Raw genomic sequence first — 13783 nt, 5'->3', positions numbered from 1 at the left:
GATGACTGTCATCATCCATGATGGACACCTACACGGATATTCCACGCTTGTTTATTTGTGAATACATATGACTACAGTAACGGTTTGTTTTAATGTCTTAACCAGAAGGATGTGTCTCACCTGCAGTTCATACAAAACTCTGCAGCCAGAATTCTGAGCCGCTCTAGTAGAAGAACTCACATTTCTCCGATCCTTCAAACTCTTCACTGGCTGCCAGTTTCTTTCAGGATCAACTTAAAAATTCTGGTTCTTACTTTCAGATCTATTCATGGTCAGACCTTCCATCAGTGATCTGATCCAGACTTACACCCCAGCTCTGGCTCTGAGGTCTGTGGAGCAGAAACTACTGATGGTTCCTCGCACACGGTTCAGGACCAGAGGAGAGAAATCCTTCCAGACTGTTGCTCCTAAGCTTTGGAACGATCTTCTCTCTCTTTGCACTTGATGGATCTACTGACTCCTTTAAGAAACATCTTAAGACGTTTCTGTTTGTTCAGGCTTTTCCTTGATTTTCTGTATTGTTCTCAGTTTTATCTTGACCTTTAAAGTATATATTTTAGTGAGTATTGTTGCTACTTTAGAAATAACTGAGTACTAATGAAGCTAATTATTGGATCAATTATTTTTAATAAATAACTTGTTTTTATCGCACAGTTAGTCAAAGTCTATATTTAGATTAAATGATTCTCTGTCCAAACATTGATCTATGATCCGTTTAATAATAGCGATGTGAATAAAACACTAATGAAGTAAACAAAGGTAGGATCTCGGTCGCGTGTTTATTTCATTACAGCACGTAAATATGTTTTGAATCATTGTTGGATTACTTTGACTCTCACGGTAAAGAGTTTCAAAACGCTTTCGAGCAAATCCCGCGCATGCGCAGCAGCGATACTGTTGGTTGAACGACCTTTGTCTCTCAGAGAGAACCGTAGTGACGTCATCAAGTTTGCGACGTCAGCGCACATGCGCAGACGCGATACTGTAGGATCTGTACAGACTCTGCCCTTGACTGACGCACGTGAGACGCACGTACTCATGCTCTCACGTTCTTCTTTATTTTCTTCTTTATTTGAATGGATTTAACTCGTCACTGGTTCCGGAACCAAGTGTTGGTTCGTTTATAAGTTACAAGTCAAAGCTCGCGTGGTTGTTGTGAAGCTACATGCTAACATGTCTGTAGCCGGGAAGTCAATGTCGTTGTTGCTGCGTCGGTGTTTTGGACCTTTGACAGCGACCAGAACCAGAACCTTGTGCGTGTTCCTGCAACGACCTTCATGGCCCTCGTCCAGTCGCCCGGGATCTGTTCGGAACCTCCGGCCCTGGTCCATCTTCACAAGTCAAGACCGGTTCTGCACCACGGTTAGCATCTCACAGGAAACTCTTTGAATCTGTTTTAAAATGTTTTAAATTATGATTTAATATTTATTCTCTGTTTGAGAATAAATCATATGTCTGTTTAATTACAAGTATTAATTATGTGTCTATCTTTACCACAAATAAGTACGTCTGTGTCGTCAGAGTATTGAAAGATTGAATTTAAAATTATACAATCAATTCATTCTAAATATGAACAAATCTTTCAATAATGAAATGGTTGAATGCGTAAAATACACAAATAATACTTTTATATTTAATTTAAGACAATATTTGTGTATGGAGTTTATCAAATTATTAGATTGTACAGATGGTATGGTAGCTTACAGTGAAGACGGACAGGTTTGTTTGGAATAGAATAGAAAATGTTTATTTATCCCCAGAGATGATAAACACTTTTACAACAGCACAGTTGAAAAAGAAATAAAGTGCAAGGAAAAGAGAAAGAATAAAAGAGATAATAAAAAAAAAAAGATCTTAAAGATATACAAATTATTTACAATATTGGAAATGTAACACTATTAAGAAAATAAAATTAAAAAAAATAATAACAATAATAATAAGATAAAATAAAAACAAAAAATAAAATAAAACACACGAGAATAAAAACACACTACGGATTAGCATCAGGATATTTAAAGTAGAGTTAAATATCCTGACACCAGTTGGGATGAAGGACCTTCTATAACACTCCGTCCTACACTGGGGGGCCTGAGCCACTGAAGGAGCTGCTCCTCCACGGTCAGGTGCAGTGGGTGAAGAGTGTTGTCCCTGATGGAGGATAGTCTGGAGAGTGTCCTCCTCTCTCCCACCTCCTCCACGAGTCCAGCAAGCGGCCCAGGACAGAGCCGGCCCTCGTGACCAGCCTGTTCAATCTCTTCCTGTCCCGGTCCGTGCTGCCTGCTCCCCAGCAGACCACAGCGTAGTGGATAGCAGAGGCTACCACGGAGTCATAGAAGGTCCTTAATAGTGGTCTGCACACTCCGAAGGACCTCAGTCTCCCCAGGAGGTGGAGGCGACTTCGGCCCTTCTTATACACGGCGTTGATATGTGTGGACCAGTTCAGTTTATTGTTGAGGTGAACACCCAGGTATTTGAAGCTGTCCACCAGCTCAATGTCCGAGCCCTGGATGCTCACCGGTTGATGTGGTGGGGACTTTTTCCTGAAGTCAATCACCATCTCCCTTGTCTTACCAGTGTTTAAGCAAAGGTAGTTGCTCTCACACCAGTCAACAAAGTCCTTGATGACTGACCTGTACTCAAGCTCGCCCCCCCCCCCCAGACACGCAGCCCACAATGGCCGAGTCGTCAGAAAACTTCTGGAGGTGACAGCTGCTGGAGTCATAGGTAAAGTCCGCCGTGTAGAGGGGAAAAAAGGAAAGGTGACAGCACTGTCCCTTGAGGCACCCCGGTGCTGCAGATGGTCACCTCAGACCAGCAGTCCTGCAGCCTCACATACTGCGGCCTGTTGGTGAGGTAGTCCATCGTCCATGCTGCCAGCTGTGTCCCAACTCCTGCGTCCTCCATCTTCTTCCTTAGCAGCGCCGGCTGGATGGTGTTGAAAGCACTTGAGAAATCAAGTAGTACCAGCCTCTCCAAGGTCTTCATCAGATGGGAGGTCAGGGCGACTGGTCTGAAGTGGCTTGACTCCTTCGCGTGCACCGCCTTGGGAACCGGAACCACACAGGAGGTCTTCCACTGGACCGGGACCTTCTCCAGTTTGAGGCTCAGGTTGAAGATGTGTGTGACCCACTTACAAAGTTGATCAGCACAGTCCCTGAGCAGTCTGGGGCTGAGTCCATCTGGTCCAGCAGCTTTCCTGATCTTCAGTCGCCTTAATTCTCTCCTCACCTTTTCAGATGTAACAGAGAGAGGTGGCTGTGGGGGGTTGGGCAGCTGAGGCAGTAGGGCATGTTGGGGGGGAGAGAGGTGGCTTGGAGGTGAGAACAGTTGGGGGGGAGGGGGCTGAAGCAGAGGAGAAGCAGCTTTGTGAAGAGTGGGGGGCAGAGATGGAGGGGGGCCCTGATCAAACCGGTTGAAATACTGGTTAAGTTCAGTGGCCCATCTTTGGTCTCCCCCTGCTGTGGCTCTGGCTCCACTCTGGCCATGACCTGAGATGTTCTTCAGGCCTTTTCACACATCCCTTGTGTTGCCCTGCGCCAGTTGCTCCTCCAGTTTTCCTCTTGTACTCCTCCTTGGCCATCCTGAACCTCTTTAAGCTCCTCAAGTTCACGATCTTATAAGAAAACAACTGAGACGAGATGAAAAGTTCTTACAATATGTTGCTTTAACAAAGGAGGTTGAAAGAGACGAGTGACTGGATCACTAGTGTTTGACTAGATCAGAAGTTAGTATTACTTCCGTGTATACACTGAGCCGGCAAGACGCGTCGCCATAGCAACCGAGCCTAACAAGCTGCGCCGCACAGTTCACAGACAGACGGAGACGTAAACAACAACGAGACATAGAAGTACAAATTGACAACTTTACAGAACGTGACACTGATTGATCAAAGTGTCTGTTTAAGAAATGCTTGATTTAATTGTACACAATCTTAGCACATGTTTTTTATATATATATATATATATATAAAAAATAAAACCCTAAATTCTATTATTAAGCAAAAATCATTTACAAAACATTTCAAATGATATTCAATCAATATTTTTATAATATTATTTGTGTACTTAAATACTTGTCAAGTCGTACTCTAACTAAAACGTGTATCATTGAATACAAACCCAGGATGTTCCTCCTGCAGGTGCTCGAAGAAAAAACATTCCAGCCGTTGCAGGTCAATGAGGACGAGCCGGAGAAGAAGGTCGTGTTCGTGGTGCAGGTCAAAGGTATCCCGTGGTCGTGCACGTCTGCAGACCTGCTCCAGTTCTTCTCTGGTGAGAGTCTTGACGTCTGGTCGTGAACAGCAACCATTAAACCCATGACACTCCATGTAGACTGCAACGTCAGTGACGGGGAGTCTGGGATCCACCTGATGCGAAATGCTGACGGCCGGCCGTCGGGTCGAGCCTTCGTGGAGCTGGAGCAGGTAAACGACCTGAGGAGAGCTCTGGAGAAACACAAGAACTATCTGGACGATCGATACTTGGAAGGTAGTCCAACCCTCTAACTGATTCATGTTTGTGGTCCTAATGTTTCGTGATGTCTCGTTCAGTGTACGAGCTGACCAACCAGGAAGCCGAAGAGCTTATGCAAAGTTGTGCTGACACCCGAGTGGTCCGAGTCCAAGGGCTTCCTCGCTCCTGCACGGAGGACGAAGTCAAGTTATTCTTCAAAGGTGACTCTCTTGTGTTCTTCTAAAAATCTTCTTCTCTCTTATTATATTACTCAATATTACATGAGTGGATAAAGTCTCCTAAAGTCGTGAGGCTTCAATAGGTTTCATAACTCTTCATCCACTGACCAAACATGTCCTCCAGGTCTGCAGATAAACCAGGACGGCATCTCGATAGTCCTGAACAGTAGGGGTCTTTGTTCTGGGACAGGTTTCGTCCGGTTCTCCACGCAGGAAGAAGCCAACGAAGCACTGAAGAGGGACAAATACTACATCGGCAGCAGGTGGAGATGAAGCCTTGTGTGTCTGACGGAAGATTAACTTTCCTGCTTCTTTAGATACATCAACGTGTTTCCCAGCAACGTTGAGGAGCTGCTGTCCAGCACGCGGACCTCGAAGTCCTCGTCCAGAGAGAAGCTCCCTCAGAGGAGCTTCAGGAGCGGTGAGGACATCCAATCTTCTAGAACCTTCCATGTTGAACTGGTCTCTTGTTCCTTCAGGACCTCTGTCGCAGCAGTTCATCCGCATGAGAGGACTTCCCTTCCACGTGTCCGGAAACGACATCGTGAAGGTGAGGAACCTGAAGAACCTGAAGAACCTGAAGAACCTGAAGAACCTGAAGAACCTGCTCACATGACTCACAGTCACCTTCCCTCAGTTCTTCCAGCCTCTGGTCCTGTCCCGGATCCTGATCGAGTGCAGAGGAGACGGACGTCCGAGTGGAGAAGCCGATGTGTGGTTCAGCAGCCACCAGGAGGCTGTGGAGGCCATGAGACGAGACCGACAACACCTCGGTGAGACTCCACTCTTATCTGACGTGGATCCTTTGAATGACATGATTTATTTCAGGAAACAGATACATAGAGCTGTTCCTCAAATCTGCAGACGACACAGACGGAAGATAAACGGTCAGAACTTTGATTTCACCTGCTTTTTTTTGTTTAGCTTCAGTTGATTTATTTTCATTGAATCATTGATTTAAATCCTTTCACTTAATCTTCTAAATAAATCTCTTTATTTTATTTCATCTTAATCACATTTTTTTGTCTATTTTAACTAATATTCTGCATTGTTCCTCAAACAAAATTGTAAATGTTTTACATTTTCATTTGATAGTTTATTAATATATACACATATATACATATATGTGCTTCGGGAGTATGGAGTGAGAGGCTCTACTGAGGCCCTCCAATCACTGTATTCCCGCAGCGGGAGTTGTGTGCGGATCCTTGGATGCAGATCGGATGTATTCCCGGTGAGAGTTGGTCTCCGTCAGGGATGTGCTTTGTCTCCTGTTTCTGGTTTTCATGGACAGGATTTCGAGGCGCAGCTCTGGCGGGGAAGGTTTGCGGTTTGGTGACCTGAAGATCCGATCGCTGCTTTGTGCAGATGATCTGGTTCTCATGGCTTCATCACGCTGCGACCTTCAGCTCTCGCTGGATCGGTTTGCATCTGAATGTGAAGCGGCTGGGATGAGGATCAGTACCTCTAAATCTGAGGCCATGGTTCTCAGCAGGAGAAAGATGGATTGTTCTCTCTGGGTTGAGCCCTTGCCTCAAGTGAAGAAGTTGAAGTATCTTGGGGTCTTGTTCTCGCATGATTGTGTTCGGGAATTGGAGATTGGTCGGTGAATTGGTGCAGCAGGGGCGGTATTGCATTCGCTCTACCGCACTGTTGTGCATAAGAGAGAGCTGAGCCAGAAGACAAAGCTCTCTAGTTACCGATCAATCTTTGTCCCAACCCTCACCTACCGTCATGAGCTTTGGGTCATGAGGGAGAGAACGAGATCTCGGATACAAGTGGCTGAAATGAGTTTCCTTCGACGGGTGGCGGGCGTCACCCTTAGAGATGGGGTGAGAAGTTCTGTCACTCGGGAGAGACTCGGAGTAGAGCCGCTGCTTCTCCGTGTGGAAAGGAGTCAAATGAGGTGGTTCATCTCTTGAGGATGCCCCCTGGGCGTCTCTTTGGAGGTGTTCCAGGAGCGTCCAGCTGGGAGGAGACCTCGGGGTCGACCCAGGACCAGGTGGAGAGATTATATCTCTTCACTGGCATTGGAGCGTGTGTGTGTGTGTGTGTGGCTATGAATGTTTATCTTGAAACTAAGTAAAAATGTTAGATTTGTTTCATCATTGATCTACAATAACTATTTAAATACATTAATAGTTTGAAACATGTTTTTTTTCATCTCATGGTAAACAATGTTTTTTTCTCCAACAGACAGAACTTCATGTATTGAGTAACGACGTGTCAACAAATAAATGTTCCTGCAAAACAAACATCTGGTTTATTTCATTTATTACATTCAAATGTTTGTTTAAATGTATTTGTCAAAAATATATATTTTTAATTGTAGCTTTAAAAAACAAATAATAACTAGTTAAGAATTTAATATTAAGAAGTATTTAATCCAGCAATAAACAGTTGAGTCGGAGGTTTTTGTGTCTAAATTATTGTTAAAATGTCAAAACGTTTTTGGAATGTAAAAAAAACAACCAAGATCGACGTGATAAAAGCTTTTATTGTCTCACTTGATTCAACGATCACATGACTCTTGATTAGTTTTAATTGAGTTTGTCTTCTGTTAAATACATTAAAAATGTCAACACCCACAACCATAGGTTTATTTGAAGACTTTGTTAAAAGGTGTGGAGGGTTCAAAGGTCACGAGGGCGAGGAGTTGTATTTGTCAGTACAGGATCGGGGCAGCCTACAGTAGTGATGTGTCCGACTGTGTCGAAGCGTGTGTCGAGTAATCCAGGAAATTTTCATGAAGCGTGTGGTGGAGACGTAGGTGGAGACGTAGTGATGACATTCGAGGACACCTCGCGAACCGGCCCGTCACGTGACCGGTTCGGTTATCGCTCGGGAACTTCCAAAGCTGGTGAAATAATAAAAAAAAACAGACTGAAGCCATGCACTGTTGCTTTTAAAAAAAAATAAAAATAAGTATTTCAGAAAACAAGTTAGTCAAGCACAATTTTTTATTATCACAATCATTTGCGCACAAAATATGCAACGCTCCCAATTGTCCACATGATGGCATGGTCGTGCAAATGAAGCCTCGCGAGGCTTTGCTCCAAAGATGAACTACTGGGCTGGGAGGCTTCAGTGCTTCATTAGGCTCGATTACAATTCTCAGTTGGACCACTACCACTACGCCCTACCACTACGTTTGCACGTGCCCGCGAGGTGTAGTGGATTCCCAATTCTACTTTCGGCGTAGGGATAGTGTCCAAGGTAGTGCCAGGTCTCCCTACTAGAGGTAGTGATGTCGGAGGCACACTTCGCAACCGAGTGCTGACGGAGACGTAAGAATTGTGAGCAACACAGTACATAAATGTGAGTATTCTTGCTTTAGTGTTTCTTCATAAAATTCATGTGAAAGCATTGTTTTTGCTGATAGTCCATGTTGATAAAATATAAACACACGGTGAAGATGCTAACGTTAGCAATTGTTTGTTCATAAACTCTTGAGTATGCATTATTTAGACGATATTTCATGCTAATAAACTTTTAAGTTGTTAACTTTTAACAGTGATGATGTTAGTTGTTTGTGTATTTCATGTGAAAAGTATTATTTATTGCATATAAAAAACGATGTTTAATTCGACGCTAATTAAGCATTGTTTAACAACATTTCATGCTAATACACTTTTAAGAGTAACAGTTAAGATGCTATTGTTTGTGTATTTACTGTGAAAAGTATTGTAGCGACTGGTGCATTATGGGTCCTCAACCTCACCATGTTTTACATGTTACTGAAGCCTGTACGGGCTCTGTTAAATAAAAGGCACCTGTCTGTGGCAGTGTGGAAAAGACACCCTTGTTCTCTGTGCCTGACGCTCACTGAAGCTCGCTACAGTATTATTTCTTGCATATAAAAAACGATGTTTAATTCAGTTCTCAGTTCTCCAGGATGATGCAGAATGCCCCGAACCGGGTCCAGCACTTCGGGAGCTCCGACACCCACCACTCGCCTCAGGTGCACGTCTGGATTCTGTCACCGGTCTCCCAGCTTCAATGCCTGCAACACCCTAACGGTACTTGGAGGAGGCAGCAAAGGAGGCATGAAGAGCAACAAAAAGATCTGTCTTAGGAAAATAAAGACAAAATGTAGATGGACTTTCTTTTTTTGAGTGTTTGTTTAAGCATTATTTTGTTTATGCACTATTGTTGTTTGGTTGTTGCACTTTATTTTGGTTCTGCATGTTAAATGAGTCAGATTATTTGGTCAAATACAAGATTTGTTTTTACAAGTTCTAGTGTTGTCATTCCTAAATACACATTTACAATCATACAGGTACAATAAATACAAATACAAATGTTCAATTATAAACATTTTAATAAAACAAACAACAAAAAACATAACAGGCAAAAATCCTGCTGTAGCTCAGTCTCCACGTTGAACCATAACAGTAGTAAGTTCAAGTTGAAGTTGTTTCTGCAGTTCACTGAGAGAGAACCAGTCTGAGGAGGAAAATTCACACACTGAACAACAAAGAAACATGTGAATAGATCGCTTGTATCGACCATTGCTAGCACGTTTAGCATTCCGCTTACAATTGTGGTCGTAAAAAGTGCATAAACCTAAAAATACATCGATTAACACAATCACAATAAGCTCCAAACTTTAGTTCACTAACGTTTGCATTTTTTAGGAAACAACAACAAAGAAACACGTTAAAATAGATTGCTTGTATTGACCATTGCTAGCACGTTTAGCATTCCGCTTACAATTGTGGTCGTAAAAAGTTAATAAACCTCAAAATACATCGAACAAAATAACCACAATAAGCTCCAAATTTACTTCAATACTGTTTGCATACTTTAAAAACAAAACAAAGAAACACATAAATCGCTGGTAGCGTTAGCGCGTATAAAACTTATTTTCAAGCAAAAACTTACCGTGAAATTGTCTAACAGCACTTGGATGTTTCGATGATATCTTCTTCTCCGGATAGGTCGGCGACTTGTTGTAGAAAGACGATATATAACGATATAACGCCAGGAGCAAAGCCAGTGTTGTTGTTGCAGCAGGTTCTGAGTCGCTTCTGCTGACGTCAGCGGCAACGATTGATGACTTAACGTAGGGTAGGCCGTGCCCAAATCTGAAGGGTGACGCGAAGGGCCTACCGGGTGGCGAAGTGGTAGTGCTAGGAGTAGTGGTAGTGGTAGGGCTCAAACTGAGAATTGGAATTTTAATCTCGCCATCACTAGCCTACAGTATCCCGTGCTGTGTCTCAAATCGCATACTTGCGTACTCAGTAATTTTAGTGCGTTAATGCGTCTCAATTCTTAGTATGAGAAATTTAGTACGCCATGCACACTAAATTGTCACTAAAACGCCCACAAAACTAGAAAAGGTTCGATGGACACTAACCACCCTAAACGGCCGCCATTTTAGTGACGTTGTAAACGGAAGTTACGTTCATATACTTGCAGGTGTATTTTCAGCCAACAGTAGGAGGATGACACATCTTCGGTGCTGATACCAGCTTAAATATCTCGTAAATATTTCGATTCTCATATTTTTTCTTTATTTCTTTTTCCAAACTTGCAAAACGTGCTGCCAGCAGGTGGCGATAGCGTTCAAACAGTTGGTTGCAACCATCGTTAAATAGTAGTAGAAGAAGAAGCTGTCACGTCAATTCCGGTTAGTGCGTAGCAGCAGAGTTTGATTTGAGACATACTATCTGTGGAGAATTAGTTACTAGTTAGTATGTACACTATCCTGACGCATACTAACTTCTAGTATACTAAGAGAAGTATGTGATTTGAGACACAGCACCAGTGTAGGTACATTTTCTGTCCCCACACTTCCTACGTGATGACGTCACACGCTGCATATGCGAACGTCGCTATCTATCTATCTATCTATCCTTGTATTTTATCTTTTAACAAACTTGTTATTCCCAAAAAGCAGGGTTCAAAAGTTGAAGGCTCTAAGCATCTGTGCCTCAACTTTGTGTGAACCTTGGTGTGTGTCTCTGATATCATTGACGGAGACCTCCGTGTGTCAATAGTTCCAAACTGTGAAAGATATGTGTTGGGAAAGAGGATGTAGCCATGTGGGCATGCTCTTCTTGTTGAGATAAGAAACGTGTACAATTCTGTTAGATTAAAATTATTATACACTATATGTATACGCCATACTTAAATCAATGCTAAAAGATAATCAAATTATAAAGTATAAATTACTCGCTTCATCTAAAAGCTTAAACATTTGACTACACATTCACAATCAACATTCCACTCCAGACTGATTCACTGGTTCGAGGCAAGCTTGGATCAGAATTAGAGATACGACACCAGTTATTTAAAACATCTTTTTATTTGCAAATCACACCTTAAATCGTAGATCAAAGAATGAAGCAAGACACACCGAAAGGGATCCAAATCCATTGGGGCCACGGGCCTCGGGGGAATGGAATCGCTCAAAAACAGTATGAGCTACTGATCCTGCTGCATGTCGAGGAGATAGGCTCTAGCTAAAGCTGAGGTGGATGCCCAAGAGGCTCCCAAGACAACACCCCACGAAAGAGCCATTGAACCCGCCACACCACGGGTGAAATGTGCCCCTAATTTGCTAGGAGCAGATCCACCCGCTGCCTGCTAGGCCTGGATAATGGCTGATCCCACCCAATGAGAGACCTCTGAGGGAAGACCGGCTCACCAGGCCAACATCTACCGTGGCAAAGAATAGGGCATCCGAGCGGCCGAATGAGGCCAGGCGTAGCAAAACAAAACCCGCACAGGACAACAGGTGAAGACGATTTTGACCCGGTTCCCAGTGGGGCGGCGGTTGGAAGGCCTGCAGCGTAAGAGTTGTTGCCCGGAAGGACCTGAACATTCGGACGACGGAACGCTGGGATCGGATGCAATGACACTGATGATTCCTCGACTCAAGGAAGACACTCAGGGCTAATGGGGAGAGCATAAGCTCACTAGTTCTCTTCGTGGATGTCAGGTCCAGAAGGAGTGAAACCTTAAAGACAAAATGTCACTCATTTGCAGCAAGCCCAGCCGCCTGTGAGCTGCTGCCATGAGCCCCAGGGGACACAAACAGTGCCTGCTGACGTCACATGACGTCAAGCTTCCAGCAACTGTGTTGTCAACCGGACTAATGGAGAGAGCACGAGGCTCGCTCGCTCTCTTCGTGGATGTCCGTACCAGAAGGAGCGAAACCTCAAACAAAATGTCCAGTGGGACTTGGTCAAGAGGCTCAAATGTGTGAGGCCCAGCGGGTTGGGAAGTCCGGGTCCAGAGTCCCGCTCAGCTTGTCCTATGTAAGAGTCACTTTTTGAGAGGCAGACCCAGCACCAGGGGTGCCGTCAGAGTCCCCCCTGCCCGGGGAGTACGGCGCCACCTTTATTAACCTCAGACTCCCCAGGTTTGCTCCCTGAAACAAGGGGAGGAGTCGCAGCGGAGGAGGGAAGGCAAACAGTAACCGGCCAGCCAAGTTAAGTGGGCCAAAGCGTTAACGCCTAGTGAGGGGCAATCAGGGGCCCTGAGGGAGAGTCAAATGTCTATTTGAAGTTCTCCTTTTTGGCGTAGAGGTCTGCCACCATGTGACCGAACCAAGACCACATTTTGGTAGCCACGACTCGGACAGACCCCATTCATCCTGGACAGCCCCCCTTGACAGTCTGTCTGCTACTACATTATGCGCACCCGGCACATGCTGAGCTCTGAGAGAAAGCAGGTGACAGTCTGCCCACAGCCAAATCTTCTTTGCCACACTCAGAATGGCTGGAGATCTGACTCCATCCTGGCGATTCACGTAACCGGTGGAGCTGTCTGATAGCACTAGGACGTTGGACTGTGACAGTTGGGGAGAGAGAGGTGAAGCAGGACGTTGTGAATTGCTTTCAACACTAGCCAGTTGAAGTACACCGGTCTGTTACAGACACTGCTGACTTTGGTCTGACCCCAGGAGGGACATAACAGCGCCTGCTGCCATCCTTCTTTCTTCATGGCGGCGAGCTTCCAGCTGAGGGTCACCATGAACCCCAGGTTGACAAAATGGCTCAACATCTGCTGTGTGTGAGCGTGACTTTCTGCCTCTGACCTGGCAAGGATCAACAAGTCGCTAAATAGGTGAGATGCTCACCCCATTTGCTCTTATTGGTTCCATTGCTGCCTCCACACACTTGGTGAAGGTCTGCGAGAGCGGCCAGACCCATAGTTGCAGGCGAAGAGGGTCGGGATGCCAAATCTGGCCCTCTAGCTGAGACAGGAGATCCTTCCTGTCGAGGAGGCGCCATGGTGAGCTGCGGCAGAGCCTGCGCAGCAGTGGAAACCATGTTCTCTCTGGCCAGAAGGGGGCTACCAACAGCAGCCTGTGACCCTGCTGGAGGACCCTCTGTAGTGTTAAAAATATCAGAGGGATTGGGGGAAAAGCATAGAGGAGACCTTCTGGCCAGTCGTGCGCAAGAGCATCCCGGCCCAGAGGACTGCTTTTCTCTTTCAGGGAGAACCAGAGGGGGCAATGGGTCAACTCCTCTGTGGCAAACAGATCTACCTCTGCTCTGCCGAAGATGTCCCAGATATTGAGCACCACCTCTGGATGAAGCCGCCACTCCCCCGACGGAGGCTTGCCCCGAGAGAGCAGGTCTGCGACCTGATTCCGGTCCCTGGGCAAATACATTGCTCCCAGGCTGGCCAGGCGTGGAGCCGCCCACAGCAGGAGGTCCCAGGATGCTTGCAACAGCTGTGCAGACCTGGTGCCCCCCTGGTGGTTTATATGCAATACGGTCGACACATTGTCTGACCGCACAAGCACATGTCGCCCGCTCAGGAAGGGAAGAAAGTACTGCAGGGCCATATACACAGCTCGTAGCTCTAGAACACTGATGTGCTCCGAGCAGTCTCGAGCAGACCACAGCCCCTGGGCTGTACGGTTTTGCCACACTGCACCCCACCCTGAGAGGGAGGCGTCTGTTGTGATGGCCTTTCAACGGAATGCAACCGAACCCATCTGCATGCATTGGAGGAGAAAACGTCTTACTCTCCACGGAGCCAGAGCAAGGAGGCAACGGTGTGACACCTTGAGTCTCCTGTGCCGGTGCCACCTGGCATCCAAATGAAAGTTGTTCAGCCACCTCTGAAGGGGAC

The 13783-nt window shown here is 45.4% G+C and overlaps 1 protein-coding gene across 1 annotated transcript; it reads left to right on the top strand.

The window, feature by feature from the left end:
* The first annotated feature begins 980 nt into the window (after positions 1–980).
* On the top strand, positions 981–6945 carry LOC148090132 (G-rich sequence factor 1-like). The gene is made up of 10 exons (XM_087812739.1): positions 981–1362; positions 4139–4271; positions 4332–4487; positions 4550–4672; positions 4815–4953; positions 5008–5111; positions 5170–5240; positions 5328–5463; positions 5519–5577; positions 6887–6945. The coding sequence occupies exons 1-9, from the start codon at positions 1174–1176 to the stop codon at positions 5572–5574; spliced, it is 1107 nt and encodes a 368-aa protein (XP_087668865.1). The 5' UTR covers positions 981–1173; the 3' UTR covers positions 5575–5577; positions 6887–6945.
* Positions 6946–13783: the final 6838 nt, after the last annotated feature.

This window comes from Callionymus lyra, chromosome 1 (assembly GCF_982586985.1).
Source record: "Callionymus lyra chromosome 1, fCalLyr1.hap1.1, whole genome shotgun sequence".
In the NCBI taxonomy this organism is placed as follows: Eukaryota; Metazoa; Chordata; class Actinopteri; order Syngnathiformes; family Callionymidae; genus Callionymus; species Callionymus lyra.
Note: the sequence above shows the minus strand (reverse complement) of the source record. Positions and strands in the feature narration are given on the sequence as shown.

Coding starts and splice junctions, on each gene's coding strand:
- LOC148090132 (XM_087812739.1), top strand. CDS start 1,174: ATGTCTGTAGCCGGGAAGTCAATGTCGTTGTTGCTGCGTCGGTGTTTT. Junction 5,241..5,327: donor CCGGAAACGACATCGTGAAG/GTGAGGAACCTG, acceptor ACCTTCCCTCAG/TTCTTCCAGCCTCTGGTCCT. Junction 5,464..5,518: donor ACGAGACCGACAACACCTCG/GTGAGACTCCAC, acceptor GATTTATTTCAG/GAAACAGATACATAGAGCTG.